General features: G+C 39.5%; 1 protein-coding gene across 3 annotated transcripts; it reads left to right on the forward strand.

The window, feature by feature from the left end:
- The first annotated feature begins 1,946 nt into the window (after positions 1-1,946).
- Positions 1,947-22,968, forward strand: LOC111011976 (uncharacterized). 3 transcript variants are annotated; one of them, XM_088124021.1, is made up of 12 exons: positions 1,947-2,611; positions 2,698-2,737; positions 2,856-2,912; positions 3,008-3,162; positions 3,522-3,809; positions 5,271-5,400; positions 8,604-8,711; positions 8,813-8,915; positions 9,029-9,154; positions 20,947-21,140; positions 21,529-21,662; positions 22,448-22,968. In XM_088124021.1, the coding sequence occupies exons 3-11, from the start codon at positions 2,860-2,862 to the stop codon at positions 21,623-21,625; spliced, it is 1,254 nt and encodes a 417-aa protein (XP_087980147.1). In that variant the 5' UTR covers positions 1,947-2,611; positions 2,698-2,737; positions 2,856-2,859; the 3' UTR covers positions 21,626-21,662; positions 22,448-22,968. The 3 variants fall into 3 exon arrangements, with proteins under 3 accessions (XP_087980147.1, XP_087980145.1, XP_087980146.1); XM_088124019.1 differs by having other exon boundaries at positions 1,948-2,611; positions 21,529-21,656; XM_088124020.1 differs by having other exon boundaries at positions 1,948-2,431; positions 21,529-21,656.
- Positions 22,969-27,637: the final 4,669 nt, after the last annotated feature.

A 27,637-nucleotide genomic window follows, 5' to 3' on the forward strand; every position in this document is an offset into this window, starting at 1 on the left:
CCGGTCGGGTTGCGCATCCTATAAAACCGGATGCTGTCCCACGCATACTTAAGTGGAAGTGTGGACATTCAACTGTTATGATATTCTGCATCGGACGTGAAACAACTTCTTCAACTGTTTGATAAGGTGCATTCTCACTCACTGTATGCGACTCATGAACATGTTGACCTTCATTCTCATAATGTTCGTCAAGCACATCCTCGGTATGATATTCATCCTCCTCCCCACTGTCATATCCATTCCCACCATCGCCCTCAACTCCATCCTCGGTACGATATTCGTCATAATCATACTCATCATCACTCTGAAATTCGTACTCAACCTCGTTCTCGTACAGTTGACCATAATATGGAGATTCGTCGTCGTCTAGGTTACATGGGATAACGTTATCGGCTAATGGTGTAATCTGTGGGACAAATGAGGGAAGACGGACATCATCCAGAGGAGAGTCAATAGAAATAGAACGGCCAAAACATGGATCATTCTGCCTTGGGTAGTATGGGAATGAAGACGATGTTTGGGTTTCGAAAAAATTATTTCCTCTTCTGCTCCCACTACCATATGATGCTTTAGGTAGACGGTTACGTACAAGGGTACTTGTGACGGATCAAGAGGGCCGTTAAAATAGAATCTCAAACTGCTGTCATCAAATATTAGATAGTTCGGGACTTCATACCGAAAATCAAATCTATATACGCACTGTACAATAAGATCAAATTGGTCAGGATCAATTCTAGTAAGCATGTGTAAGGCACTTACTAGGTTGGCATATGTTATTGTTTCATCAACATCTAGCCCACCCATGACGCCACCTTCGTACACTGTACCAGCCTCGTTCCACTTGCCACCATATATCACAAATAGTCGACGCATCCTACATGGAGAATAATAATAACACACAAGTAATAAGTAATCAAAGTTACCACGATCGTGTTAGTTTCAGACACGACCATAATATAAAGCACAAACACGAGTGAGGGCACATAATCGAACATTAGAGGACCACGGCCGAGGGAACATACAACCATGGCCCTTAATCGAACATTAGAGGACCACGACCCCGGGAACATGTCACAACAGCCATTAATCAAATAATAATAAAGGCCGTGAATCACGACCATGAATTTGCAACCACGACCGTGAATCAAATAATAAAAGACCACGGCGAAGGAACATGCTACCAAGGCCATGAATCAAACAATTAAGAACCACGACCGAGGTAACATGTAACCACGACCATTAATCACACAACCACACCCGTGGTCATAAACACCCCGGTCACGAATCGACAAAATGGACCATGGTTGTAAGCTGATCAAGGTTATGTATATGCAATCGACCTAAAACCACGGCCGTTAATCATAAAACCATTGACCACGGCCATTAAACGAATAAACACGGCCATGAATCATTGACTTACGTAACTTCTTTTACCCACAAAAATACTGAAAAATTCAGAAATTTCATTTACTTCAACTAAATACATCATATTCTAGACGAATCGAAAACAATATTATGAACCAATAAAAAACTAACCTCGTTCAAGGGGTCAGAGATGAAAAATTGACTTCTTTTAATGGATTCAAGATGTGAAAAATGTTAGAAAAGGTATGAAAGTTCTTCAAAACCACGTGAAAGATGTGTTTCTGGACAATACGAACTGAAACATATTTTTATTCTCTGCACTCGGTGAGAACGTGTGGGTATATAATAAATGATAGTACAAAAATTTGGTAGGGAATTATTAAGTTGGTGGTACTTTAATAAATTCATGACCATGAATCAAGTGGAACTCGTCCATGGTTTTAATTACACCAACATACGATTCAACGACAGATTTGTTGTAGTTCAATTCATTTGGGGGTATATTCGTAATTACATACTCTTTACAAAAATTAAAATTGGGTCAGTTGGGTTAATTTTTATAATTTAGGTTATTTGAGCAAAATTGACTGAGTAAACAGCGCACCCTTGACATTTCGTCTAATCCTTCTTCATCCTTCCTACCAGCCGCCACCCACAACTCTTCTTCACCGGCGAGGCAGCGGCGCCGGACGACTCCACTGGCAGCGGCGCACGGCGGTAGCAGCAGACCCGTCCCCCTCGACAGCAGTGCGACGAAACCCACATGTTTTCAGCCCCCACCTGTGCTATTGTCGGAATCTGTTGGAGTTCGACGGCCAGCGGCAGCCTCTTATCGGAACGAGCGGCGGGCGGTACCCCCTGCAACACTTCACGACAGTCCGAGTTCCGATCCGGCAGAGCAGCGTACTTTCCTTTAGAACTCGACGGTGCAGCGGCTGTAGACGTAGTCCGGCGCGATCTGCAGTGAAATCAGTGCGGCGGCGCGTCTTGCAGCAGGTGGGACTTTTGGTCGACGGTGATTGGTGGTGGTGGCTCACGACCCGCGACAGTACTCGACAAACAGAAGGTACCCACGAGCGACCAGTGATGTTCCAGCGGCAATTCATGTTATAATATCATTTTGAGGACGTGAGGCAGTGACCCACCCCTCTTAGGACGTCAGGCTTTTCGAACTCAGTTTTGGAGCATCGGTCTCCTTCGATATCGACCCACTCTTAATCCAAGTGGGTTCGGTGTGAGTTAGAAAGTATTGACTTGCTTAAACCCACTTTTGGTTTCGATTTAAGTTTTTATGTCTGGATTCTAACCCACGATTGATCTCTTTTGTTTTAGGAACCCTTTTGCAAACTTAGTAGCGCGTAGGGAGCTTAGTGTAAGTAACTCTTACGTATGGGGATGTTTGTTGTTTGAATACTCATGAATTGTTTGGCGTGTTTTATGTGTTTTATTATACCTAGTAATGTTTTATGTGTTTTATTATATCTGTTCAGGATTATGCCAGACGTGCAAGCCGTTGTGAATGATTTTGTTATCAAGCTTAAGAAGCGGTTAGTTTATCTGGGATTGTTGGTATTTCTGGAAATTGAATTTTTGGTTGTGTTTATTGGATTAGAGTTCGTTTCCATGTTGGATATTGTGGCAGTAAAATCGAGGGCTCCCTGGCCACTGCGAAGCTTACAGCTGAATTGCTTCGTTCAGTCATTTCGCAGCAGCGAATACCCTACACGAATCAGGCTGCCGCTTTGATTGATGCTGTGAAAGCTGTTGGCGAGCAGCTGATTGCTGCGAATCCTGTTGGTACATATATTGATTTATTGGCTTTTGTTAATGATGACTTAATGTTTAAACTTGGATTGGTTGTTGACGAGGATTTCATTCTTAATATTATCTCAGGGCTAAAATTCATGAAATATGGTGGATGTTCGTTTTTGGTTTTTACCCTTTTACAAAAATTTAATATATTTTTGTGGCTGGTTCTTTGTTCAGGCTCAAAATGAATTGTTACTCACGTCTCAATTATCACCATTAGCCTCATGCCTCGATTTTGTATATATATTCCAATTATCACCATTTGGTTGTGGCCATGTTTATTAGGTTTAAATCTATTAATTTTTTAGTCTCTTCATTTGCATTAATATGATAATGTACAACTGCAGAGCTTGCTGTGGGTAATATTGTGAGGCGTGTTTTGCACATTATTAGAGAGGAGGATCTCTCTCTCACCACAGCTGCTATTGCTGGGTTGAGCTTATCAGCAGTTAGTGATGATGAGGATGACATTGAAAAAGATGATTGCCCGGCCCTGTCAGCCGCTGCTGTTGCAGCTGCTGCAAGAAGCGCTCTGCGGCCACCTTCCTTGCAAACTCTTCTTGAGGACGTTCCTAACCAAACATCTATCCATCAAACTTCATCATCTGGAGGTGATTCAGAAGGAAAAAGCAAATGTAAGCTTCCTTGTTTTATGCTGATTAGTATTTTGCATGCTTCTTACTTAGTAAGGTCTATGATGTCCTCGAAGGTATTTGATTGTGACATCCAAAATTTTTACTGATTTTTCTGGCTGAAGTTGTTGTGTGATTATCCAAAATACAAGCTTTGCTTTTAAGAAAGCACAGCAAGCTTCCGCAAAAATGTGTCATGGGGAATGAGATAAAAGTTTCTTTGTTGTTTGGTTTTGAACAAATAAGTATATTGACATATTTGGTTATGTATTTTCTTTTCTAATAGAATTTCGAAATCGTTTGGAAAAGTTTGTTTGATTTTGGATTTCTTTGTCAAATCTTATTGTTACATTCAACTACTATGGGAGTGAGTTCAAATCATGGTGTCTACCTACCTTTGGAATCAAATGTAATAGGGTCAATTGGTTCTCCTGTGAGATTAGTTGAGATTAGTTGATGTGCACGTTAGCAAGCCTGGACACTCATGGATATAAAAGGAAAATATTATTGTCAAACATTTATTTAGAAAATTATTGGCTTCTTCAACTTCTAATGGATATTATATATATTAACTTTTAGGCATGAAAAATAATTTTTGGGGAGTTGAAATTTATATGTATATATAGCTTCATAATTATGCCCTTGGAAAGTTCTGATTCTTTCCTCTTAGAGTAAATTGGGATTTAAGACCCCTTTTGGTTGCAATGCCTTTATATGAATACTTGGAGATCCAGCTGTTTAGATTTAAAGGAAAAATATGATTGATGAGGAATAGTTTACTTTGTAATTATAGTCTATCTATGATCATTTGAAATTGGAAGGCTTTTATATAAACTAGTGGTCTCTTAGGAGGGGTTCTCTCTACACCCACTCCTAGGCTGTATTTTTTGGTGATTCCATCATAATGTTCTTTGTTTCTGATCAAAAGAAAAATAAATGTACTTGAATAAGCGAGATTATATGGAGCAGGATCCACTTTTAGTCTCTTCAGTTCAGGGAATTATCGACAAGGCATAATAAGGGAACCTGTAACGATAAAGAACATCATAATGTTCTTTGTTTCTGATTAAAAAAAAAGTACTTGAACAAGTGAGATTATATGGAGTAGGATCCATTTTTAGACTCTTCAGGGAATTAGCGATAAGGCATAATAAGGGAACCTGTAGCATCCATGGATCTTTTATACTGGAAACTATTCACCTCCTTCGTTGGTTATTGCTCATTGCTCTCTCTTTTGATTTTAGTAGGAAGTAGGGTCCCTGATAAATGATAGTGTTATGTTCTTTCTAATTCTCTTGAACAAAAGTCTATTTGGAAAATGTACACTCTGTGCATGTGTGTGTTTCAACATTATCTTATTTGTCCATTTATTTCTATTTGTTAGTTAAATGTAGAGTGGTTCTTTTCATTTTATTATTTATTATTATTTTTTTCATTTGGAATGCAAGTTTTTCTTTCTAACAGCTGCTGATAAGAGTTCGAGGAGTCGGAAACTCAAGCACGATGTAATTGAAGCTGTTAATGAACTCATTCAAGATATTGCAACTTGTCACGAACAGATTGCTGAGCAAGCAGTGGAACACATCCATCAAAAGTATATCTCATGTTAATCTAATTTTAGTAAGCTAACCTGTTTTTTTGTGTCCTTGATATCATATTGATTTGGATTGGACCATCTGGTTTATGACTTACTGAACCAGTATAGGGTTATTAACTTTGGGAAGTATTTTTAATGTATCCTAATTACTATATCGTACTCAAGGGGTCCTTATGCAAAACTTGTCATCTGTTTTTATCATGTGTTTTATTTCCGTTCTGATAAGTTGCTCTTTAGATTGCCCCTTATATCGAAAGCTTCACATATCGGAGGGTTTGGATTGTAGCTTGCCCCACTAACTCAAAATTTTATATTTTTAGAAATGGTAAGCCAAATGGTAAGATCCAACCTTCCAGATAGATTAGACAAGGAGACCCTTCTTCCCTTATTTTTATCCTTGCGACAAATTGTTTTAGGAGACGTCTCATGAAGGTCTACTATTGGTGCCTTCAAAGTTGGAAAAGCAACCTAGCAGAAAGATTCTTTTATCTTCTGCCTGGAAGGATAAGTTCCTCAATCTTTCAAGATTGTTGATCTCAAATTATTACTGGGATTAATTTTTAAATGGGTATGTTCCCCAGGGTAGCCTAGTTGGCAAGGGCTTAGGATCTCTTGGTCATATTGGCTTAGAGATCTCAAGTTCGAACCTTTCGGTGAGTTTGATACCTAGAACCTTTGATGTCTCCTAGGTCCGAGCCTTGGGGTGGGTGCAGGTGCCCTTGAGTATAGGGGAGCAAAGCTCCGACTCTTAGTTATAAAAAAAAAAAAAAAACTCTTCCCCGATCCATAGGTTGTCTTATTTTGTAGCTATCATTCATACGCTCCTTCTCTGTTTCTTAATAAAAAAAAGTATACGAACAAATAAAGGTATTAAGTATCAATTGTGAAGCTATTGAAGTTCAAGAGCTGGCTTCTATTATGGGTTGCAGTATTGACTCTTGGCCAATCCCCAACTTTGGTCTCCCTCAAAATGGTAACCCAAAGAGCATCCACTTTTGGACTTTAACCGCTGAAATGATTCAAAGCAAGTTGTTAATCTGGAAAATATTAGTGTGGATCTTCAACCTCTGAAATTATTCAAAGCAAGTTGTTAATCTGGAAAATATTAGTCCCTAAAAAGTTCATAGTTAACCCTCATCCAAGCTTCTCCCTCAAACCTTCCAACCCATTCCCACTTTTTTTGTGCCCCAAACGATGTCTTCATCATTGTAAAATCTATGATATATTTTTACTAGGAAGGCCGCAACAAGGAAGGAGGCTTTCACCTTGGTTAGGTGGTACAAGGTCAACTAACCCATTTCTTTTGGTCTTGATTTTGGAAACCTTTGAAAAATCTTTCTTTTGACAAAACAACTGTGGTGATTTACTTGGGAAGAGTACCCTGTATGGAGGAAAGTGATGGCTGCTGAATGTAGAGTCTCCAACGGAGATTGGTCAACTAATTAAATGGCTAATCAAATGCTGCCAAGGTCCTTGGAAAGGATTTGAAAGGCGGCATACAAGGTGCAACTACCATCTACTTCAGGAATTCACCCAATATTCCATGCTTCCCAACTCCAGGCTAGGAAACTTGCTGTCCAACCACTTATCAGCTGAAATGAGTCCTAAGCTTGAGTTCTCCATCGTGCCTACTGCTGCTTTGGGGGGTTTTGCCTATCACAATCAGATCCAGCACATGGCTTGGAGGTGTTGATTCTGTGGGTTGGACAGCAACTTGAGGAAACTACATGGGAAGCCTTTTATCTCATCAATAACCAGGTCCCTGCTTTCTACCTGGAGGGCAAGGTGAAAGTTTGGGTGGTGGGGATTGATAGAAACCTTTGACCTATCAGTGAGTTCAACATGTACTAACAGGAGGGGGTGTTGGATAAGCGAATAGTGGGATGTAATGCATGGTATATGAATAACGATCGGGATTGTCTTATGTAAAACTATTAGAGGTTGTGGGTCTGAGGGAATATACAGGAAAGAGTTGTGTGTAAGGCATTCAACATTTTTGTTGATCATGCCCTTCGGCTCTTCTTTTTATTATTAAATTAGCTCCAATATGTGTTCAACTGCATAAGTTTGTATTTGATTTACTCAGTGATTTCGAGGCGCACCCGGGCGCTCGCCTCGGGCGAGAGGCGAGGCGATTTCGCCCAGGTGCGCCTTGCAACGTGCCCAGGCGAGCGCCTTCAACCGGGCGCTCGCCTTGGCGCGCCTCGGCGTGCCTTTGCTCGCCTCTCGCCTGAGGCAAGGCGATCGCCGTGTTGAAGGCGGGCGCACAACAAGCTCACCTCAAATGAAAAACCCTAAAAATTATCCAAATTCTCCTTGACAGCTTCTTTGTTTTTGGTTCACCTTCTTTGTCTTTGCCGGCAACTATTTGCCTCTGTCGATCGTCGAAATTAAAAGGAAAAAACATTAGGATGGAAGGAGAATGAAAGGTCGAAGAAAGAAGAATGAAAAGTAGAAGAGTGGAAGGAAAAAGAAGTGTCGAAATTAGGAAGAAGAAGATTCAGATGCAAAGAGAAGAAAAATAAGAAAAGTGGGAGAAAAGCAAAAGCCAGAATTACATTTTCAAGAAGCATTAAATGAGGGTCATGCATGGTATTATTTTCAAGAACATTTAGTGCTAGTGCCATGCATGGTGACTAATAAACAGATGGCAGCTTAAATGGGTTATTGCCATTGCGTTTTACGATATAAAAACTTTTAAAATTTTTATTTTTTAACTTAAATGAACTTTTATTTAAATATTAAATTATTAAAATTTTTATTTGTTAATTTAAGTGAACTTTTATTTAAATATTAAATTATTTTTTTAATGTTTTAATGTTTTAAAACACGCTTCTTTATTTTACTTGATATATTTACTGATTAATCTTATTTAATCTATTATAACTTTGGAATTTTATATATATATATATATATATATATATATATATATATATATATATAAATAAAGGTGCGCCTTGCTTCACTTAGGCGTCGCCTTTTTATCGCCTCTCGCCTTAAGGCGATCTAAGGGCTTGTCGCCTTGAGGTGACCTTGCGCCTCGAAAACACTGGATTTACTAGCATTGTTCAGTGTTTCTGGCTTCATCTGAAATATGCAGTTGGAACTTAGAGGACTTTCATATATGAAATTATAATTTAGAATTTCATCTTTAAGAATTTACCTCAATATCCTAATGTATATTGAATACCACTTTTCAGCGAGGTAATATTAACTCTGGGGAGTTCCCGAACAGTTTTGGAATTTCTTTGTGCTGCTAAGGAGAAGAAAAGGTCCTTCCGTGTGTTTGTTGCTGAGGGTGCTCCAAGGTATGTGCTAATAGCTAGCTGTATGTTAGGATGCAGATTTATATTACACTTAGATATTTTTTGTTAAGTCTATGGCTTGTCTGTTTTGAATGTTACCACAGATATCAGGGTCATCTGCTTGCTAAGGAGTTGGTTACAAGAGGTTTACAAACCACACTGATTACTGATTCTGCAGTTTTTGCCATGATCTCCCGGGTGAATATGGTAGGTGGTAGCTGTAGTGTGTATACATGTATAAATACGCATTCTTTCAATCTTTGCATGAAATGGGATGCACATGAGAACTGATAGCTTCATTTTCAAATCTGTTCTGCAAGGTAATAATTGGAGCTCATGCTGTCATGGCAAATGGTGGTGTCACGGCACCTGTTGGGTTGAATATGGTTGCCCTTGCAGCTAAAAGGCATGCTGTTCCTTTTGTTGTACTAGCCGGTAGTCATAAGGTAACGTTATGAATTAGGCTGAGTTTGAATTTCGGTATAATATATAGCATCGGAGCATTTTCACCCTCATATTGTTTCTTCATCAGGATTGTATTGATCATGTCAAATTGTCTGGTTTGCTAATTGCGATAGACAGCCCTGTTTTTATTGTACAAGAAACTTTGATATAATGAAAATATACAAAAATGTTCAGTAGATATAAACTCACTTTAAGATTGAAAAAGAATGGGAAATCCAGAAAAAAACAGTAATCTAATGAGAAATTGAAAGCCTCCCAATTTAAACAAATATAATGATGAAAAAATAAATTGGAAAAAGAGCACCATTGTGAAGCTTTGTAAATGGCTAAGTCAAAACATTCCACCCAAGATTTTTTATTGTCTTCAAAACTTCTGAGGTTACGGATTTAACCGTATTAATCCATAAAAAATCGGCCTTGGCCAGTAAGAATGGGCCAATTAGTAACTGATTAACATTCTTACTTGCTTCTTTGTCAAAAATCCATTGCATGTTGAAGATCTAGAATAAGGAGGACCAGCCATTAAGTGTGTAAGAACAAGAGAAAAAGAGGTGATTTTGACATTCACTATTCCCCAACACATGATACACAAACTGAAGGCGATAAAGACGGAGAATGTAGTTTCCTTTGAAAAATCTCTGCTATGTTAAGGCCTGAATACCTTTTAGATCCCTCTTAATCTTTTCCCAAAAAGTAGTTTGATTTCTTATTTGGAAACATTTTAACTACTTGGAGACGTGAAGGGTGATGGGGAGAGATTACCTTAATCAATTAACTTTAACATCCATGCATCTAAAGTGCATACAGCTTAGTGACTGAACTAGAGGTTGTGGTTATGACTACCGACTGCTATGATGAAGGTGAGCTAGAGCTTTGGGCAGTAACTCGGCTTGTATCTTCGTTAGGGGGATAATTGCACAGCATAACTGCCTAGTTTGTCTGAAGAAATTGTGATGGGAAAATACAGGTGTGTACCATGTCCCATGGAATACAAACTTCAGTAGAAAGGATGAGGTGATAATCAAAGAATGTGTAAGAATCTTCACTTTATACATGTGGAGGGGAAAGCACGATAAAATTAGAAATTTCTTTTTCTATAAATGAAATTATCTATGGCCATGTTATCATGAAGAATCTTTTGACTCTATGAGACAATATAGGGAACAAAGGATTTATTGCCCTATAATTATGTGGGGTGGGGTTCTGATCTAGACCAGAAAGCAACAATGAAAATCTATGAAATGAAAAAAATTTCATCTGCTTTTATTTTGAACTCTGCCCCCAAATTGGCTTAGTCATCTAAAGAAAGAAATTGTGGTGGACGCAAAATTCCCCCTCTCTTGATTGCTTTTGTACTAATCAAACTGAAAGAGAAAAGGCTATGCCAACTGTTGGATCATATTATGTATCTTAGAAGTATAACTTTTCTGACTAATGTTTGGTATCAATAAATACGAATAGTTTCATGTTCTATAGATCGAGAGAAAACTTAGAAACAATGCTAGTTGGTTGAATCTGCAAGTTGCTGTAACATACATTTATTCAGAAGAAATGTAAGCTAGAATTCCAGACTGTTTCTACAACAGTATGTAGTAAAATTAAATCAGGCCTAATGTGGTTAGCATCAACATTGATTAGGAGGAATTTTTCCTTTAGAAAGTTGCTAAAATTTGGGCTGCTCTAAAGGCTCCTTTCCTATGGTTTATTCGGGCACACCTTTAAGTGGTAAGCCAAAGTCTGGAATTTTGGAACCCCTTGGTGGAGAAGGTTGGTCTCATGCTTGCTAAATGGAGAATGGATCCCATATCAAAAGGGGGACCACCTTGCTTTGATCCAAGCAATCTTCTTATTATCTCTTGGTCTTCGATAAGGTTATTCTGTATAATATGGACGAATGCACCAAGAATTTTCTTTGGGAAGGTGCTAACATGAATGCAGTTGTAACTTGATAACTTTGAAGCTTGTGTCTCTTCCCTTTTTGCTTGGTGGTCTCTATATCGTGAAGACTTGAGAAAGGAGTCAGGCTCTTCTTACAAAATGGCTTTGGTGTTTTTCAGATGATCCCAATTCACTTTAGAAAGAACAGAGCAAGATATCCCTTAGTTACCTTGGAGAAAAAAGAACCACGGTTGTGTTTATCCAAGTTTTGTCTTCATCATAGTCTTACGGATACCAAAAAGTCAATTCAATGATCATCTTTTTGTATGAATTGAGAAAGGTGGAGTTGTGATATAAAAAATCCTCTCTACTATGCCTCTTCCCCAGCCCCCCCTTCTCTCCTCCCTCACCGCCGTGCCAGAAGATGTTGCATTTTAATGGTCTTTTCGATGGGAAAGCCTTCGGTAAGGATTGAGAACAAGGTTTTCTCTTGTGAATACGATAGGAAAAAGAATGGGAACTTTGTAAGATTTGTTGAAAAACATGGTCGAAGACTCTTTGAGATCACAGTGGAAGCGGTAGCGGCGGTCTGGATAGCCGACAGTGTGGAAGACTTACTCCTTGCCCCACAAACACAAAAGTTCTTCAGAAAGACGAATTGCAATGGTGGTTTTCTCTGGCTACAGAAAACGACAAACAAAAGAGGGAGGTTTTTAGAAGTGACAAAGGTTCAGAGCTCGGGAGGGAAAATAAATTTAGTCATCCCCTCGGACGAAGATTGCAAAGGATGGAAGCTTTTCAGTACCTTGATCATCGATTTCTTGAATGGAAAAAATGAGATGGCCACCGCTTCTACAGTTAAGGTGAGTTCTGCTAAGGTGAGTCCAGTGTCTGCCTCTTCTTCCTCTAGTAAGCTCTTTAGTAGAGAAAATCTTTCCTTTGCAACATAGTGAAAACGAAGCAGAAAGAGAGGGATGCATCTTTGAAGCTGAAAACTGAAATTGAATGGAGGAAACAACAAAGAAAAGGGGCTGCAGGAATGGAAGTCCGACCTTTGAATTGGGAAGAGACAGTTATACTCACTCGTAGGGATTTCCATGACGATTGGAGTCGTATTGTGAATGTCATTAAAGAACAAACAGAGAGTTGTTTAATCCCTTCCAAGCTGACAAGGCCCTCCTTAAATGCCCCTCTACAGAGATGGCTCGTCTTCTTCTGTCGAATAAAGGGTGGGTCACTTTCGGCCCCTTAACAGTCAAAGTTGAAGAATGGAACCCCACAATCCATGGTAGAGATTTTTTGTTTCCTTCGTATGGTAGTTGGGTGAAGGTGAGAAACATTCCTCTACACTTATGGAGCCTAGCCACTTTCAAGGCAGTAGGAAACGCCTTGGGGGGTTTCCTTGATTACGACGACAACAACTCATGCTTTATTGAATGTTTCGATGTGGCAATCAAAGTCAAAGGAAACTACTGTGGTTTTATTCCGGCTGAGATTTGCTTGGTCGACGGCCCTCATTGCTTTCAGGCCAAAGTAGTTCCTTATGAAGAAAGTAAGTGGCTCGCCGGAAAAGATGTCGGCATTCATGGAGGTTTTTTGCCGGAGGCAGCAAGGGTGTTCTACCAAGGTTTTGAGAGTCCAGATTTCAATGCCGCAGACCGCTGGAGAATAGAAGATGGTTGCCATTACCCAGTGGTTACTATAAGGTACCCTTTCCCGCCGGAGGAACACCTAGAAGTAGGTTCCTTTTTGCAGCATCCAGAAGTTAGTATGTCCTTTCAAAATAAGGATAAAGAGGTAATGGGCCCCACTTTGGAGGAAGACAAACAAAAGGACATTGTGGTACCGTGTAAGGATGACAAAGTCCAACACTCAGACTTTTCCCGCTTCCCAAGGCGATTTGAAAGGAGCAAAAGGAAAAGATAAGGCAGTGTCCTTTTCTAAAAGAAATCAAACCCGCCTCTTTCACAAAAATGGCAAAATCCATTCTACGGACCTTTTACAAAGCAAAGGAAATGACAAAAAGAAGGAGGCTGAACGGAAAGAAGATGGGTAAGACAGGTCTGTTTTCAGCATAAGCAGTGAAGAGGAAGTTTTTGTGGAGGCAACCCCTCTGGTTGAATCCCAAGAAAATTTACCTGAGGGCTACTTTGTTTGTTTTCAAGAAGAGGAAAATCAGAATGGAAGGGTAGATGATGTAGAAATGAACAGGACAACGGAAAAGGAAGGGGAGGGCAGCTCTCCGTTGGCACTTAGAATTATAGAACAGAATGGTTCGGGTCAGTCTATTCAGGCCTCGGAGGAGGAAGTTTCTGAGGATGATGATGAAGTTTCAGACAAGTTTCCTTTCTCTAGAAAGTTGGTTCGATCTCTATGGGAGTGTAAGATGTGCATTAGACCGATTTCTGCCAAAGGTAGCGTGTCCACCAAGAAAAAATCCAGAGAGATCACGAACCTTCTTAGGGCCATGGAGAGAGAATTAGAGGCAAAGGATGTAGATGAATCTGAGCGACTGATGGTTTCTGAATGAAAGTTATCTCCTGGAACGTTAGAGGCCTCGACTCTCCCTCCAAAAGAGTGCTGGTGAAGTCCCTTTTAGTCAAAAATAGCCCCAACACGATAGACAGGAGTTTAGTGAAATCCATCTGGAGCTCGAGACACATTGGCTGGTCCGAGCTGAATGCAGAAGGATTGGCGGGGGGCGTGATCATTATGTGGAACCAGAATTCAGTTCAGGTGGAAGAGACGGTTTTAGGTACGTTCTCTGTCTCTATTTGGGTTATTTTCAAAAATAGCTTTGTTGGTTGGATTACAGGTGTCTATGGGCCCTCAACTTACAAAGCCAGAGATGATTTTTGGCAAGAAATCTTGGACCTAAATGGTCTTTGTGCAGACCGCTGGTGTGTGGGGGGTGATTTTAACGTGGTTAGACGGCTGGAAGATAAATCTAGTGGAGGCAGAGTGACGAGGAGTATGCGGAATTTTAACTTGTTGATAGATAATTTGAATCTAGTTGACGTCCCAATGAAGAATGGCTTGTACACATGGTCTGATGGCAGAATTAACCCAGTGGCTACTCGTATTGACAGATTCTTCCTTTCTCAGGGGTGGGTGGAAGATTTTAAGGAAGTCGAGCTGCTCAGACTCCCTCGTACAACCTCGGACCATTTCCCTCTCTTATTGCGTTTAGGCAACCAGAAATGGGGTCCCTCCCCTTTCCGCTTTGAAAATATGTGGTTGGATCATCCTTCTTTCAAGGATAACATTGAGTCTTGGTGGAATTCTCTCCCCACTTTCGGGTGGCCCGGCTATGTTTTTATGAATAAGCTGAAAGAAATCAAGATTCGGCTGAGAAAGTAGAACAAAGAGACTTTCGGGGTTGTTGAAAACGACCTTAGAGACTGCGAACGAAGAATAGAAGGGCTTGACAAACTTGAAGAAGTTAGACTTCTTTCTAAGACAGAGAAGGTTGAAAGAGAGGAGCACAGAAAGAATTTCCTTATTTTGTCCATCAGAGAGCAGAGGAAATGGGCCTAAAAATGTAAGCTAAATTGGCTCAAGGAGGGGGATGAAAATTCTAACTTTTTTCATAGATGGTCTTCGGCTAGGAAATCTAAAACCATCATTTCCATGTTAGAAAAAGACAATGGAGAGGTACTTTCCTCTGAAAACGAGATTGTTAAGGAAATTGTTGGGTTCTACGAGCGATTATATGGGGATTCCTCGGGACCTCGTTTTCTGATTGAAGACGTTCAATGGGAAGGTCTTGAGGATCGTTGGACAACTTGGCTGGAGAGCCCTTCGATATAGAGGAAATTCAGCAAGCTGTTTTTAGCCTCGGAAATTTGAAGTCCCCAGGGCTGGATGGCTTCTCAAATGAATTCTTCAAAAAGTCCTGGAACATTATCAAGCAAGATTTATTGGGGGTGTTCCAAGATTTTTTCAGAAATGGGGTTATCAACAGGTGCACAAATGAGACTTATATTTGTTTAATTCCTAAGAAGAAGAAGGCTATGAAGGTTGGCGAGTACAGACCGATTAGTTTGGTAACATCTTTGTATAAGATCATCTCAAAAGTGCTCGCGGAAAGACTTAAGAAAGTTTTATCAATGATAATTCACGATGCACAGTCTGCTTTCATCGAAGGTCGTCAAATAATTGATGCTATCCTTATTGCTTCAAAGGCTGTTGGGGATTGGGAGGTGAGAAACAAGTCAGGCTTTGTTCTCAAGCTAGATTATAAGAAGGCTTACGACAAGGTAGATTGGCTTTATTTGGAAGCAGTCATGGAACAGAAGGGCTTTGGGTCCAGATGGAGAAAATGGATTATGGGTTGTTTAACTTCCACTAATTTTTCTATTCTTATTAATGGTCGGCCCCAGGGTAAAATTCTTGCCAAAAGAGGGTTGAGGCAAGGGGACCCTCTCTCCCCCTTCCTTTTCACCTTAGTTGGTGATTCTTTCAGTAGAATGATCCATTTTTGTAGTCAAAGAAGGCTGATCAAAGGCTTTGGCATTGGTAGGGAGGAGGTGGAAGTCTCTCACTTGCAATATGCCGATGATACGATGATTTTCTGTCCAAATGAGATAGGCATGTTGGAAAAATGGTGGATGATCTTGGAAATTTTCCTACAGGCTTCGGGGCTGTCGTTGAATCTTTCGAAAACAACTATTATAGGAATTCATGTAGAAGAAAATGTTCTTCAAGACAAAGCTAGAATGTTTGGCTGTAAAGTGGAAAGGCTTCCTTTTTCGTATCTGGGAATTCCTTTGGGTGGCAATTATAAGAAAAAAGCTTTTTGGGATCCTCTGATTGAAAAAATAAGGCAAAAGATAGACAAATGGAAGAACCTCTTCATTTCAAAAGGAGGTAGACTCACTCTTGCGCAATCGGTGATCACAAGTCTTCCCCTATACTACTTCTCGGTTTTAAAGGCTCCTACGAAGGTTATAAAGGAAATTGAGAAGCTGTCTCGGGATTTCTTCTGGAAAGGAAATAGCAATAATGGCTCTATTACTCACCTGGTGAATTGGGGAAAGACCGCTCTTCCGTTGCAATATGGAGGTCTTGGTATAGGGTCTTTACAACAAAAGAACAACAGTTTACTACTTAAATGGCTTTGGAGATTCACCCAAGAAGACAATGCGCTTTGGAGGAAGGTGATAGCTAGCATCTACGGTAAAGAGCCTCACGGGTAGAATACCCTTCCTCCTAAAGGTTGTGCCAAAGGAAGACCGTGGTTCGATATTTTCAAGAACAGCTCGTTTTTTTCCAAATTCCTTAAGTTCAAGACGAGGGAATCGTATTAAATTCTGGTCGGACAGTTGGATTGGGAATGACTCTCTCCAAAAGAGGTTCCCTGACATGTTCAATCTCTCTACAAAAAAGGAAGCCACAGTCATGGAGTGTTGGAATGCTAATGAGAATGATTGGGATCTAGGTCTGCGTAGAGGTCTTTTTGATTGGGAGCTTGAAAACTGGATAAATCTTATCCAAGTTATCGATGTGGTGCGACTAGGTGAGGGGGAGGATCGGGTTTTATGGCCTCCTGGAAAAAATGGTCAGTTCTCTACTCGCTCGGCCCGTTTGAAGCTGTTGGATCGTAGCCCATCTTTGAGATCACCCCTCATCTCGGCAATATGGAACTTCAAGGTCCCAAAAAAGATCAAAGTCTTCCTTTGGTCTCTTGCTCATAGAAGCCTTAATACTCATGAGAATCTACAGAAAAAGTGCAAGAATTGGGTGTTATCCCCTTCGGTCTGCTCCTTTTGTTTGAATCACAGTGAGAACATAGATCACATTTTTCTGCATTGTTCTTTTGCGGAAAAGAACTGGTGTCTCCTCTTAAACACCTTTGAAATTTCTATTTGCTTCCCAAAAATGATAGATGATTGGATGGTTGAAGTGCTTCACGGGTGGACTCTTCCTAAAAAGGCTAAGTTTATTTGGAAGTGTGCTTCAAGGGCTCTCCTATGGAGTCTATGGCTGGAAAGGAATTCTCGCATGTTTGAAGATAAGTCGACTACTTTTGGTTTATTTTGTAGGAATGTACAGCACACGACCTCTCGGTGGTGCATCACTTATAGTAAATTCTTTTGTAACTACAACCTTTCCATGTTTATGAACAATTGGGAAGCGGTTGTTTAGTTTGTTTGGTGGGGTTCCCTCTACCCCAGCCTCTAGTTTGTTTCTCTTTTTTTATCAATACAGATATGTTTCTTATCTAAAAAAAAAACTTTAGAAAGAACAATTTTGAGCAAATATAGGAAGATTGGTTGCTCGTTGCTGCCTAAGTAATGTAAATAAGGTAGTTGCAGAAGACGTGTCAAGCATCATTAAAATGTTGGGGTCTTACGATCAGTTCCCTTGAATGAAAGTTAGGAATGGTGTTAATACACTTCTCTGGTTGGATGAATGGAGAAGAGGGACCTCTCATGGTGCAGTCGTAGACTCTTTATGGCTTCACCCAATAAATTAATTAGGTTTAAAAAAGCCAGAAACTCTGATGATATAGAGTGAGAGCTTTAAGCTCAGGGGACGTCTTTACAACTAGGAGTTTGTTGATTGGGTTTGTCTTATCCAATGTATAGAATGCCAAAGACTTTCTGTAAGGCAGGATTCAAGGCGATAATGCATGATAAGAATGAGATCTTCTCAGTCTCAATTCCAACACTCAACCTGAAGTGACCATATCTAACTTCCAGTCTTCTGCGAGGAACTTTAGAGATCAAAAAACCCCAAAAAGAATATAAAGTTTTCTGGACCCTCACCTTGGATTGTTTTAACACGAATGGTATCTTAATACTATAGAGAAGGAATTCTAGTTGGTATCTTAAACCCAACTGATTCTCTATGCAAAAACAATTTGGAAGATGCCAATCTCTTATTATTTGGCTGGTGGTGGACAAGCTATGGAGCGGGCTTTTGGATATTTTCCAGTACATGATGCATCCTCCTAAATATACCAAAAATCTTTGGTTCAATGTTCTCATTGGTCATTAGTTCAAAGATCAGAAAATTGTGCTATTGCATTTTCTGATTCGGCAGTTTGATCTATAGCAGCTTTGTTTTGGACTTCTTTTGTGGAGCTGGTTTTTTTTATGCCCTTGTATTTCTTTCATGTTGGTTTTTTTTAATGCCCTTGTATTTCGTTTATGTTTCTTAATGAAAGTTTGGTTTTCATCAAAAAAAAATAAAAAAATAAAAATGCATTAGAAGAATCTTCAATAATAAATATAGAAGACTTGACTATAATGCTTGTTCTTGGTGTCTCAATTCTAAGAACCGTTTGTAGTTATTCTCTATTTGATACACAGACCAATTGGTGATCATTTTTAATTCCTTTGGTTTCTTCTTGCATATTTCATTAGGTTAATGAAGCTCTGCTTCCTATTAAAAAAATGGTTAAAATACTCTTTTAGTCCTAGTACTTTTAACTTGGTTCAGTTTAGTCCCTGTACTTTGAAAATGTTTTTTTTCTTTTTTTTTTATACGAAACAATACTTTCATTGAGAAAAATGAAAAGGATACAAAATATACACTAAAAGGCCTAAAAAGGGCATACAAAAAACAACCCAACAAGAGGAAGCCCCCTAAAGAAAAGGGCTACGATCCAAAAGAATAAGGTCAAGCGAATAATTACAAAAGAGATGAGAAACCGAGCCCCATAAGGAAGTGTTAAATCTAACAATGTCCCAAACATAATCCACAGGCTTTTCCACCCCCCTAAACACTCTATGATTCCTCTCCAGCAAAATACCCCATAACATAGCTAGAACGCACGCCTGCCACAAAAAACAATCTTTATCCTGAAAAGAGAGGAATAGAAGCACCTCCTCCATCATAGCCCTACAATTCCTGGCACGGACCCAGGAAATCCCAAAGCACAAAAAGAAACGATGCCAAAGATCCTAAGCAAACTGATTAGTCCACAGCAAATGATCAAGGTTCTCGAGGCACTCTTACAGAGAACACACCACTGCGGACCTAGCCAAAAACTTGACATCCTCTGGATACGATCCAAGGTATTAACTTTTCCAAGAAGAACCTACCACCCGAAGAACTTGATCTTCTTCAGAACTTTAATCTTCCACAAATAGGTGAACCAAGGGGTCGAAGGGGGAGAAGAAGAAGACGGAGAGCTCAAAATTTGATAATAAGAACTACAAGAAAAACCTTTGGACGGGCTGGGATGGTCCAAATCCTCACATCCTCTCTCCCAGGGAACACAAAAAACTGAGACACCAAAGAAAGCAAAGCGGAAACCTCAAAGGTATCCCGATTCGTTAGGGCAAGAGAAAGGCCCAAAGAAATAGAAGGACCCTCACCCTGGGAATTCATCAATTCCCATCATTTTGGTCCCTGTACTTTTGAAAAATATTCGTTTTGGTCCTTGCTGTTAATCCATCGTTAAATAGATAACAGATCGATGACATGTCATTTTTCTTAATATTTTTTTTAAACACATTTTTTCTTCTCCCCTTCGACTGTCTTCGGTGATTTCAAGGGGCAGGGCATAAGCAGAAACGTTCTATTTTCTTCTTACCCCCTAACCCACAAACTCACAGATTGATCAATACTCAGACACTCAAACCTTCCCTTCTATGCATGTTCCCTGATTTAATTTCTAATTCTCTCTGGGTGTTAATCTTCAAGTAAACGAAAGTGAAACAGAACGAAAAACAAGTGGTGTCTGGCAGTGTGCTCGAAGAGCGGGTTGGTCCTGTTGCAGAGGTAGACTATATTAATGCAGTCTGGGACGGTTCCGATGACCGGAAGGTGGTGCCTGACTGGCTGCTCCGGGACGGGAGCGAAATTGCTGGAGATTTGAACTTGTGGGTTGGCGGTTTCAGGAAGTGGGTGTTGGAATTCTTTGGAAATTATGGCAGAAAAGTCGAAGCCGAAGGCCATAGCCGCAGCTTTCTGAAGAAAATTTCAATTAGGGTCTTTATTGGGTTTATTGTTTTCTCTGAGAATACTCAAATTCTTGTGGTAAGTATGATTGCGGAATTGAAGAACAGAGGGAGAGTTAATTTCCAAACAAACAAATGGGAATGAAACCATGGCCATAAAGGAACACAACACCAACGGACAGAGATCAGAACAGAGAGATTTGGGGGTTCTTTGTTTGTGTTCTTGAGGGCTGAAGCTGTATAAGTGTGAGATGGATGTGTTTGGGAAGCGGGAAAATGGAGGAAATGGGTTTTTGGAAGGAGGGAAAAGGATGGAAAGTGATTGGAAATGGTCGAATATGATTGTTTGTGAGCCGAACGGGAAGTAAAAATGTCTTTCCAAAAAAAAATTAAGAAACAATGCCACGTCATCAATTTGTTATCTATTTAACCCATTTAACGGTGGGTTAACTGTAGGGACCAAAATTAACATTTTAAAAAAATACGGGGACTAAAACAAACATTTTAAAGAATAGGGATCAAAATGAACCAAATTAAAAGTAAAATGACCAAAATAGTATTTTAACCTAAAAAAATATAGAAATGAGGGGTACTGCAAGTCCTATTCTGACCTCAAAGTTAAGGAGAAAAAGCTCTTGAATTAGTGTGAGATTAAAAAAAAAATGAGAAAAGAGTAGATGCCAAAACACACTTAAAGACCAATGAGGCAGATCCGCACTTACTCCTGCCCTTATTCACCTGCCTTTATGCATACTAAAAAGATTCTCTAATTTCTTACTCTAATTTTACACGCGGTTAGTATTATAGAACAAAGTAACACTATTGCAATAGTTAGGGATTGATATGTAGAATGTAACTCAAACATATTAAATATAGTCTTGACATGATATATAGCTTCCACTATTGGATGGAGAAAAGTTTTAATTGTGGCTCCTGGATATTGTACAAAATTTTTTTCTGAATGTTTGTTACTTATTTGACAGTTATGCCCCTTGTATCCTCACAATCCTGAAGTTCTACTCAATGAACTGAGATCCCCGTCAGAGCTACTTGACTTTGGTGAATTTTCAGATTGCATGGACTTTGGAACTAACACTGGTTCTCCTCTTCTCCATGTAGTCAACCCAACATTTGACTATGTGCCACCATCACTTGTTAGTTTATTTATTACTGACACGTAAGTCCAGTTCTTTTTTTCCTACCAACCAATCATAAGACTAAAGCAGTTTCAAGCTTTTTTTTTTTCTTGCGTTGTATTTCATTCCTCTACTTCCCAACTCCTAAATAAAAAGGAGTGGCATATATTGATTGATGGGTTTTTCTTTTAATATCATCTTTGTTATCAATTATTTCTTTATATTATTTTATTTTGTTTCAATTAAATGATCCCCATTTTTAAAGCAAGGTGCTTTGGTTTGACTTTTCTATTGAATATTTGTTTTTGGATTTTTAAATTTTTGGGTTTCAATTGATTTTTTTTCTCTTAGTGAAAAAGAGGAATGCTGTTATATTGATCTTGATTTCGTCTGTTTATTTCTCATTAGTTACTCTTGTCACTTTGACAGAGGTGGCCATAACTCATCATACATGTATCGGCTCATCGCTGATTACTATTCAGCTGATGATTTGGTGATTAAGCGAAGGCCTTCTACAGGGAGCTGATTGTTGTCCCTTATTATTCATCACATATTTGGTAAGGGTTAGTATATCTATTATACCATAATTGTTTTTGATTAGGGTTAGTATATCTATTATACCATAATTGTTTTTGATTCATACATATGGTAAGAAATTGATTTAATCAAGTAAATGATCGAATACCATTTAACACAGCAAGTGCTTTTCTCCCTATACCAGAAAAAGAAAAACAACACAAGATCCTATTATAATGTCAAAGCTGCCAATCAATAAGGCCATGATTGCATATTGGAAATGTGAACTGGAGAATGGGACTCAGTTTCTCTCATTTGCACTCAATGTTTATATTAGTGGAAAGTTTGTTTCTTGCTCATTGTTAACTTTGGATCCTGTCCTTTTCATTTATCAATAAAATGTTGTTTCTTGTTGGAAAAAAAAATGTGGAAATAATTCTTAACTTCGTTGGTCCTATTCCAACTTTCAACATTTGTGGGTCTCACCATTATTTTGATTTCTCATTATTTTACTTTTGTCACGAGTCTTATACCAATTTAAAATCGATTTATACTTTTGTTTTGTTTTGATTTGATTTTGTTTTGTTTTGTTCTTTTGTGGGTAATATAGTTCATGAAGCCCTATCATCCCAGTACACCATATCATAATCTAATTATAAATGATTTCGAGGATAAATTTATGCTTGCGTGGCTCAGCTTGTTGTGAACTGCATTTTAAAACATTACACAGCTTTTCCAGTTCCCATGTTGGATTTCGTGGGCTATCTCATTGCTTCTACTCCGTAATTTTTCATTATAACATCAATGACATTTCAGTGGTCAATCATTTCAGGACAGCAGTTAGCAACACGAGCGAACTGATGAGAAGAATCATAAATTCTATCCTCTCCTCTCAATCATGTAGAACCATCATCCTTGCTTCAAGAAGACGGGAAGAAAAAGAGCAGAAACATTCCAAGTTCGCTGAATGGGAAGCTAAGGTTTTGGCAATTTTGTGTTTATTGTTGTTGTTGGTTGTTTGCTTTGCCGCCAAAGCCCAATCATCGTATTCTGCAGCACACTGCCAGAATCAATGAATTACAGATAAATCAATAGATCCTTTTTTGCAGTTTGCACAGCAAACTATGGTCATCTGGGATACTTTTCTTTATTTTCTTTTTGTTTTTTCTGGAAGCATTTTTCCATGTGAGAATTCTTGAAGAAATGAGCTCTAGGTAGTCAACATCAATATGAAAAAGGTCCATAGCTAAGATAAAATGCCTCATTCTTGTTATCTCATAGTGTTCTGTTGGACTCTTGAAATTAATATCCTTGGCAGTAATTGCAAATGAGTTGGAAGCCTTCAGTTTTTCAGGTTTTTTTTTTTTTTTTTTAAATCTCTATCGCTAATGTTTGCTTACTCTTTTATTTATTTATTTTTTTTTTAAATACTATTTTAGTATGTGTATTTTAGGTAGGTAGCTTATATATGGTGTGCTTAGGCAGTCTTTGCTCTCTGTTTTACATAAATAAAAGTCTCCGATACAGCTATACCTATCAGGTTTGCAGTTTAAGCAAAGGAAGAAAATTCATATTGCCCGACATGCAAGCTGGTTAAAGATATTTGAGTGAGTTCTATAATGTATTCAATGAAATATATTCTTCTAAGCTGTTCAAAAATTTAAAAAGTAAAAAAAATCTACCTGGAAATTTAGTTTATCCAAAATTGTTTCATAATATGGCAAGGCATTACTGAGTTTTCCAACACTCATCAACAAATCGCCTTCCTCTACTGCCTGAAATTGTGAGAGGCTAATAAGAATGTGCTTAACATTGGAAGTACTGAAAGACAACTTCAATATGTAGACAACAAACCAAATTGATATGTAATAATATTTTGCAATATTTAAGCTTGGAGAGTGGTTTGAAAAATCAAATCACAAATATGACAAATGGAAGCCACAAAGTTGAACTAAAGGATGATAGCTTTTGTCGTGGAGAAAGATCTAACAAATAAAAGTTAATAATGCCTTTTTTTTCTAATTAACCTCACCTCTTCACATTCAGACTTCAGTTTTTGCATCTATGCTCAAGCCAAATTTTTCTTATATGCGACAATTAGTTCTCTTGTGCGTGCTTCCTTAGTGTCACGGTCGTACATTTTTCAACCGTGCGGCGCCATGATCTAAGCTCGACCATGGCAAGCCTTACGAGGAACTCTAGCCCCAATCTACTTTTCGCGCCCCTTTGTGGCTTCTTCGGACCTTAGGCGAGGTTCTTTCTCCCTCGACCGAGCTTCACTTGCAGCGGAATTCTCACTTGACTCGGCAATGCACGTCGCCCGTACGTGCATTTAAACTCTAACGCGACTCAAGCCGGCTTGCCTCTACACTAGGCCAAGCCCCACGGCTCTACCTTGCCTCTACTCTAGGCTAAGGTCTTTTGAACGCGACGTCACAACTTGATTTCAACTATCTTTGTTCTCGGTCACTCGACCGTCCCGCTCCTGCGATGAGCCAGGACCTTACCGGGATGAGTTCTGACCTATAACGGGGCCAGAACGAGCTTAAAACGCCAACCGGGTACAACCGGGAGATTCATGCCGCTTAACTATGTCAGAACTAGCTTATCGGGCCCATCGGACGCCTCTAAGACCATCCCTACCGAGAAACTAGTCAATAACGGGCTAAACAGCCTTATCGGATACTACCGGGATGATTCCTGCCGACTTCCAGACAAGGAATGACTAAACTTGGCAACCGGGATAAGTTTTGCCGCTTACCGGGCCAAGACTAGCTTTTTCTCACTTACCGGGTGCCCACCGGTACTTTAAGATGTCACCCGAGCATCGGGATGTCATCGGGCTTCACTGCTCAATTGGACACGCATACCGAGAACCGACCCATGTGCTTGTCTTAATGATCGGGACCTTCCGGACATCCAGCCATCCGGACACTATCGTGGCACGACGACTCTTGCGCTCGTGTCGTGTCGTTCGAGCATACCGTACCGCATAGGGACCCCCATTGTGCAACCACCGACACATGGACTGAGGCGCAATGCCGGCACACCCGTGCCGCCCGACACTGTCCTCGAGTTTACTATCCTCGACGGAAGTCGCCCAAAACACTCGTCTTGTAGACGCTCGCCCTCGCCATGACACACGCATGTGCCATGGGGTGGCTCACTTAGGCCCTGACATGGCCCAGGGGTGGTGGAGAGCCAACACCATGCCTCCCCCTAAGGTACATTCTAAGGCAAACTTGGTCTGGCAGGCATGTACGTCGAAAGTAGCGAGGAGTCACTCGCCAACGTAGAGCGCACGTCCGAACTCCGATTGACACGAAACTTGGCGTGCTTACATATTCCACTAATATGCATCTAACTCTAAAGCCGCTCGTCCAAACTCTCGACGGAACCCCGACTTCTAGGGTCATGGCCCGGGGCCCCAACTGGCCCCCGTTGAGCTTGTCACCGACACCACTGACATTGCCTTCACCTTGCATTCTGCATACGCCTTCTCTAGGCATTCTTGAGCACATCCATATGGTGTGATAGGTGATGCACCATCCTCCTTGGTCGCATCACGGCACTTCTCTCTCGGCCCTCGTCATGGCCCGATGGGCGACATATGCTTGTCGCTGACACTTGCATACTACGTGGGCGTCACAACCTACTCTCTACTAGTATGGTTGTGACATTCTCCCCCACTTAAACTGTCATCGTCCTCGATGACCTACTCGTGGAGTATAATCCAAAGATAAGAGTTAGGATTGTAACACTTAGCAGCTTTTTCTTCATCCGTTTCAAGTACCTCTCCAGGGCGTATAGTTCTTCTACCTCCAAACTAAAAAAGAAATAAAAGAGCTTTTGTGCCTTCACGAACGTCACCTTATTTACAACATGGAAATACCAAACTTCTACAAATATATTAACGAAATCTTCATAATCCCGTTGCACCATTATTGAAGAATTTCCTTTCAAGCAGCTTTCACTTTGATCATTATAAATCAAACATATATAGAAGTTGTCACAGAAACTTGATTAGTACTGGTTGAATTTACAGTACTTTCTGCATGATGTTAGCATGCATGTGCTCCATCCACATTGTTCACTCATTATTAAGTCCTCTAGCATATATGATACAATACTTCTTCCGAGTAACATATTCTTATTGTGAACAATGGCACTTTGTTATTTGTTCTTGATAGACAACCTTGATGTTGCACTCCATCTTGAGGTGTAACACATTTTTCACACGCAATATTCAAGGTGTGAATGACATAAATGTTCCAAAAAAAATCTAGAGAGGGAGGAGCTCTCTCTCCATTAGGTCAGAGTATAAAGTGAGGCTAATCTTCATTGTTAAAAGTTAAATGTGTTCAGGAATTTCATATGTATGAGCCTATGAGGTCATCTAATGCAATAGATAATCTCTTATAGCCTACAAGTTTATATAGTCCTCTAATCAAAGAAAGGGGTTTATAATGTCATTTCCTATACTGAAACTTAAACTAAAAGAAATTAATAGATTATAAGACAAGGGTACAACTGAAAAATTGAGAGATTAGCAAACTACCGTAAAAGGAACAACAATCTTCCATTCTTTCTTCTCTTTCTTCTCTTGTGTTCCAAATGGAAAATGTACTTCCTAGTCTGAGCTAGCTTCCCTATTTGGATTAACACATAATTTATTGAAGTTGATGAAGTAAGCACATAATTATTTTCCATAAAAAAAATTAATGGAAGGGGGGGCTAAGGGAATCATTCCAGCCAAAAGAACTATAAAAGCAGATCTTTTACCGTTTTTGAAATGGTGCCAGGTCTAGGAAAGACCCCCCATATAGAAACCTTGGGTTTGTAAAGATCACAATCATCTTCCTGAATTAGTTTAGTTTCCATTGCTGGTTCATCACCAAAATTGCTCATATAAGCTTATAGGTTTAATTTTGCAGGATCAAGATCCGACCCTCGTCAAAATTGCGCCAGGCACAATTTAAGAGACAAAATCGATTTTTTTTAGTTATGGTTAGGGCTTTCGTGGGCGGGTTATGTTTAAATGGGCTTTAGGTTGTTTTTAAATCAAAAGGAGGCCCAATTTTGAACCCAATTTTGTTTTTAATATGTTTTAAAACATAAAACAAAAAGTCCTAGGATTTGAAAACACCCCATCCACGATTTTTACCAAAATTTTCTCACTTGTTTTCAAATCTTCTCTCAATAAATCTCAAAGAATCTCAAAGTCTCTTTTATCTCTCTTTTTTTTCGGCACCTTTAGGGTTTATTGGAGGGATTTTCGTTGTCGATCGTGAAGCAAACTCAAGAACCATGCAAAGTTCAGCTTCCTCCAAGCTACACGACAAAAAGAAGTTGAAGAAGAGAGTGTTGTTGCCTCCACCAACTAAATCGGATATGATTCCTCTTGAACCTCCTAGGATTTCTCATGAAAAGTTAGTTTTTGATCCTAGGGAACAAAGAAGAAAATATGAGAAAGATATAAGAATGAACCCTAGGAGAAATTTATCCATAGGTAGTACAAATTTTGAAAAAATCAATATGGAATCTCATGATGCTAAGGTTAATAAAGAAGGTTCTAGTGAGAAGAAATTAGGAGGTGTTAGTAAAGTCTATCTTCGAAAAAATCAATCTTTAGAGAAAAAAAGTGTTGTTTTAGATGAAGAAATAGCTAGACTTCAAGAGAGAGCGGAGATGTTCAGTAAAAATAACGAAATTAGGGACAAAGAGAATGAGAGGGTTTATGCGAAAATTGAGGAACTAACATAAAATGGCAAGAATTCATGGAAAACTCAAAGAAAGTGAGTGAGGAGATTCAACTTGAGTTAAATGACATGAGTATACGTCGTAGGATGAATCTTTCTCAAGATAACCCCATTTCCGAGTCTTTAGAACTGTCTATCCCTCCCCCTCTTTCCACTACTATTGCTGTGCATGTTGAAGGTCAAGAACAGGTTAGTGGAGACTCAGAACACGACACAGAGCCCTTGGAGCACTTAGATTCGGCCACGGTCGAAATTCAATGCAA

This window comes from Momordica charantia (assembly GCF_013281855.1).
Source record: "Momordica charantia cultivar OHB3-1 chromosome 5 unlocalized genomic scaffold, Mcharantia_2.0 BLBB01000005.1, whole genome shotgun sequence".
NCBI classification, from domain to species: Eukaryota; Viridiplantae; Streptophyta; class Magnoliopsida; order Cucurbitales; family Cucurbitaceae; genus Momordica; species Momordica charantia.

Coding starts and splice junctions, on each gene's coding strand:
- LOC111011976 (XM_088124021.1), top strand. CDS start 2,860: ATGCCAGACGTGCAAGCCGTTGTGAATGATTTTGTTATCAAGCTTAAG. Junction 5,401..8,603: donor GTGGAACACATCCATCAAAA/GTATATCTCATG, acceptor ACCACTTTTCAG/CGAGGTAATATTAACTCTGG. Junction 9,155..20,946: donor TACTAGCCGGTAGTCATAAG/GTAACGTTATGA, acceptor CTTATTTGACAG/TTATGCCCCTTGTATCCTCA.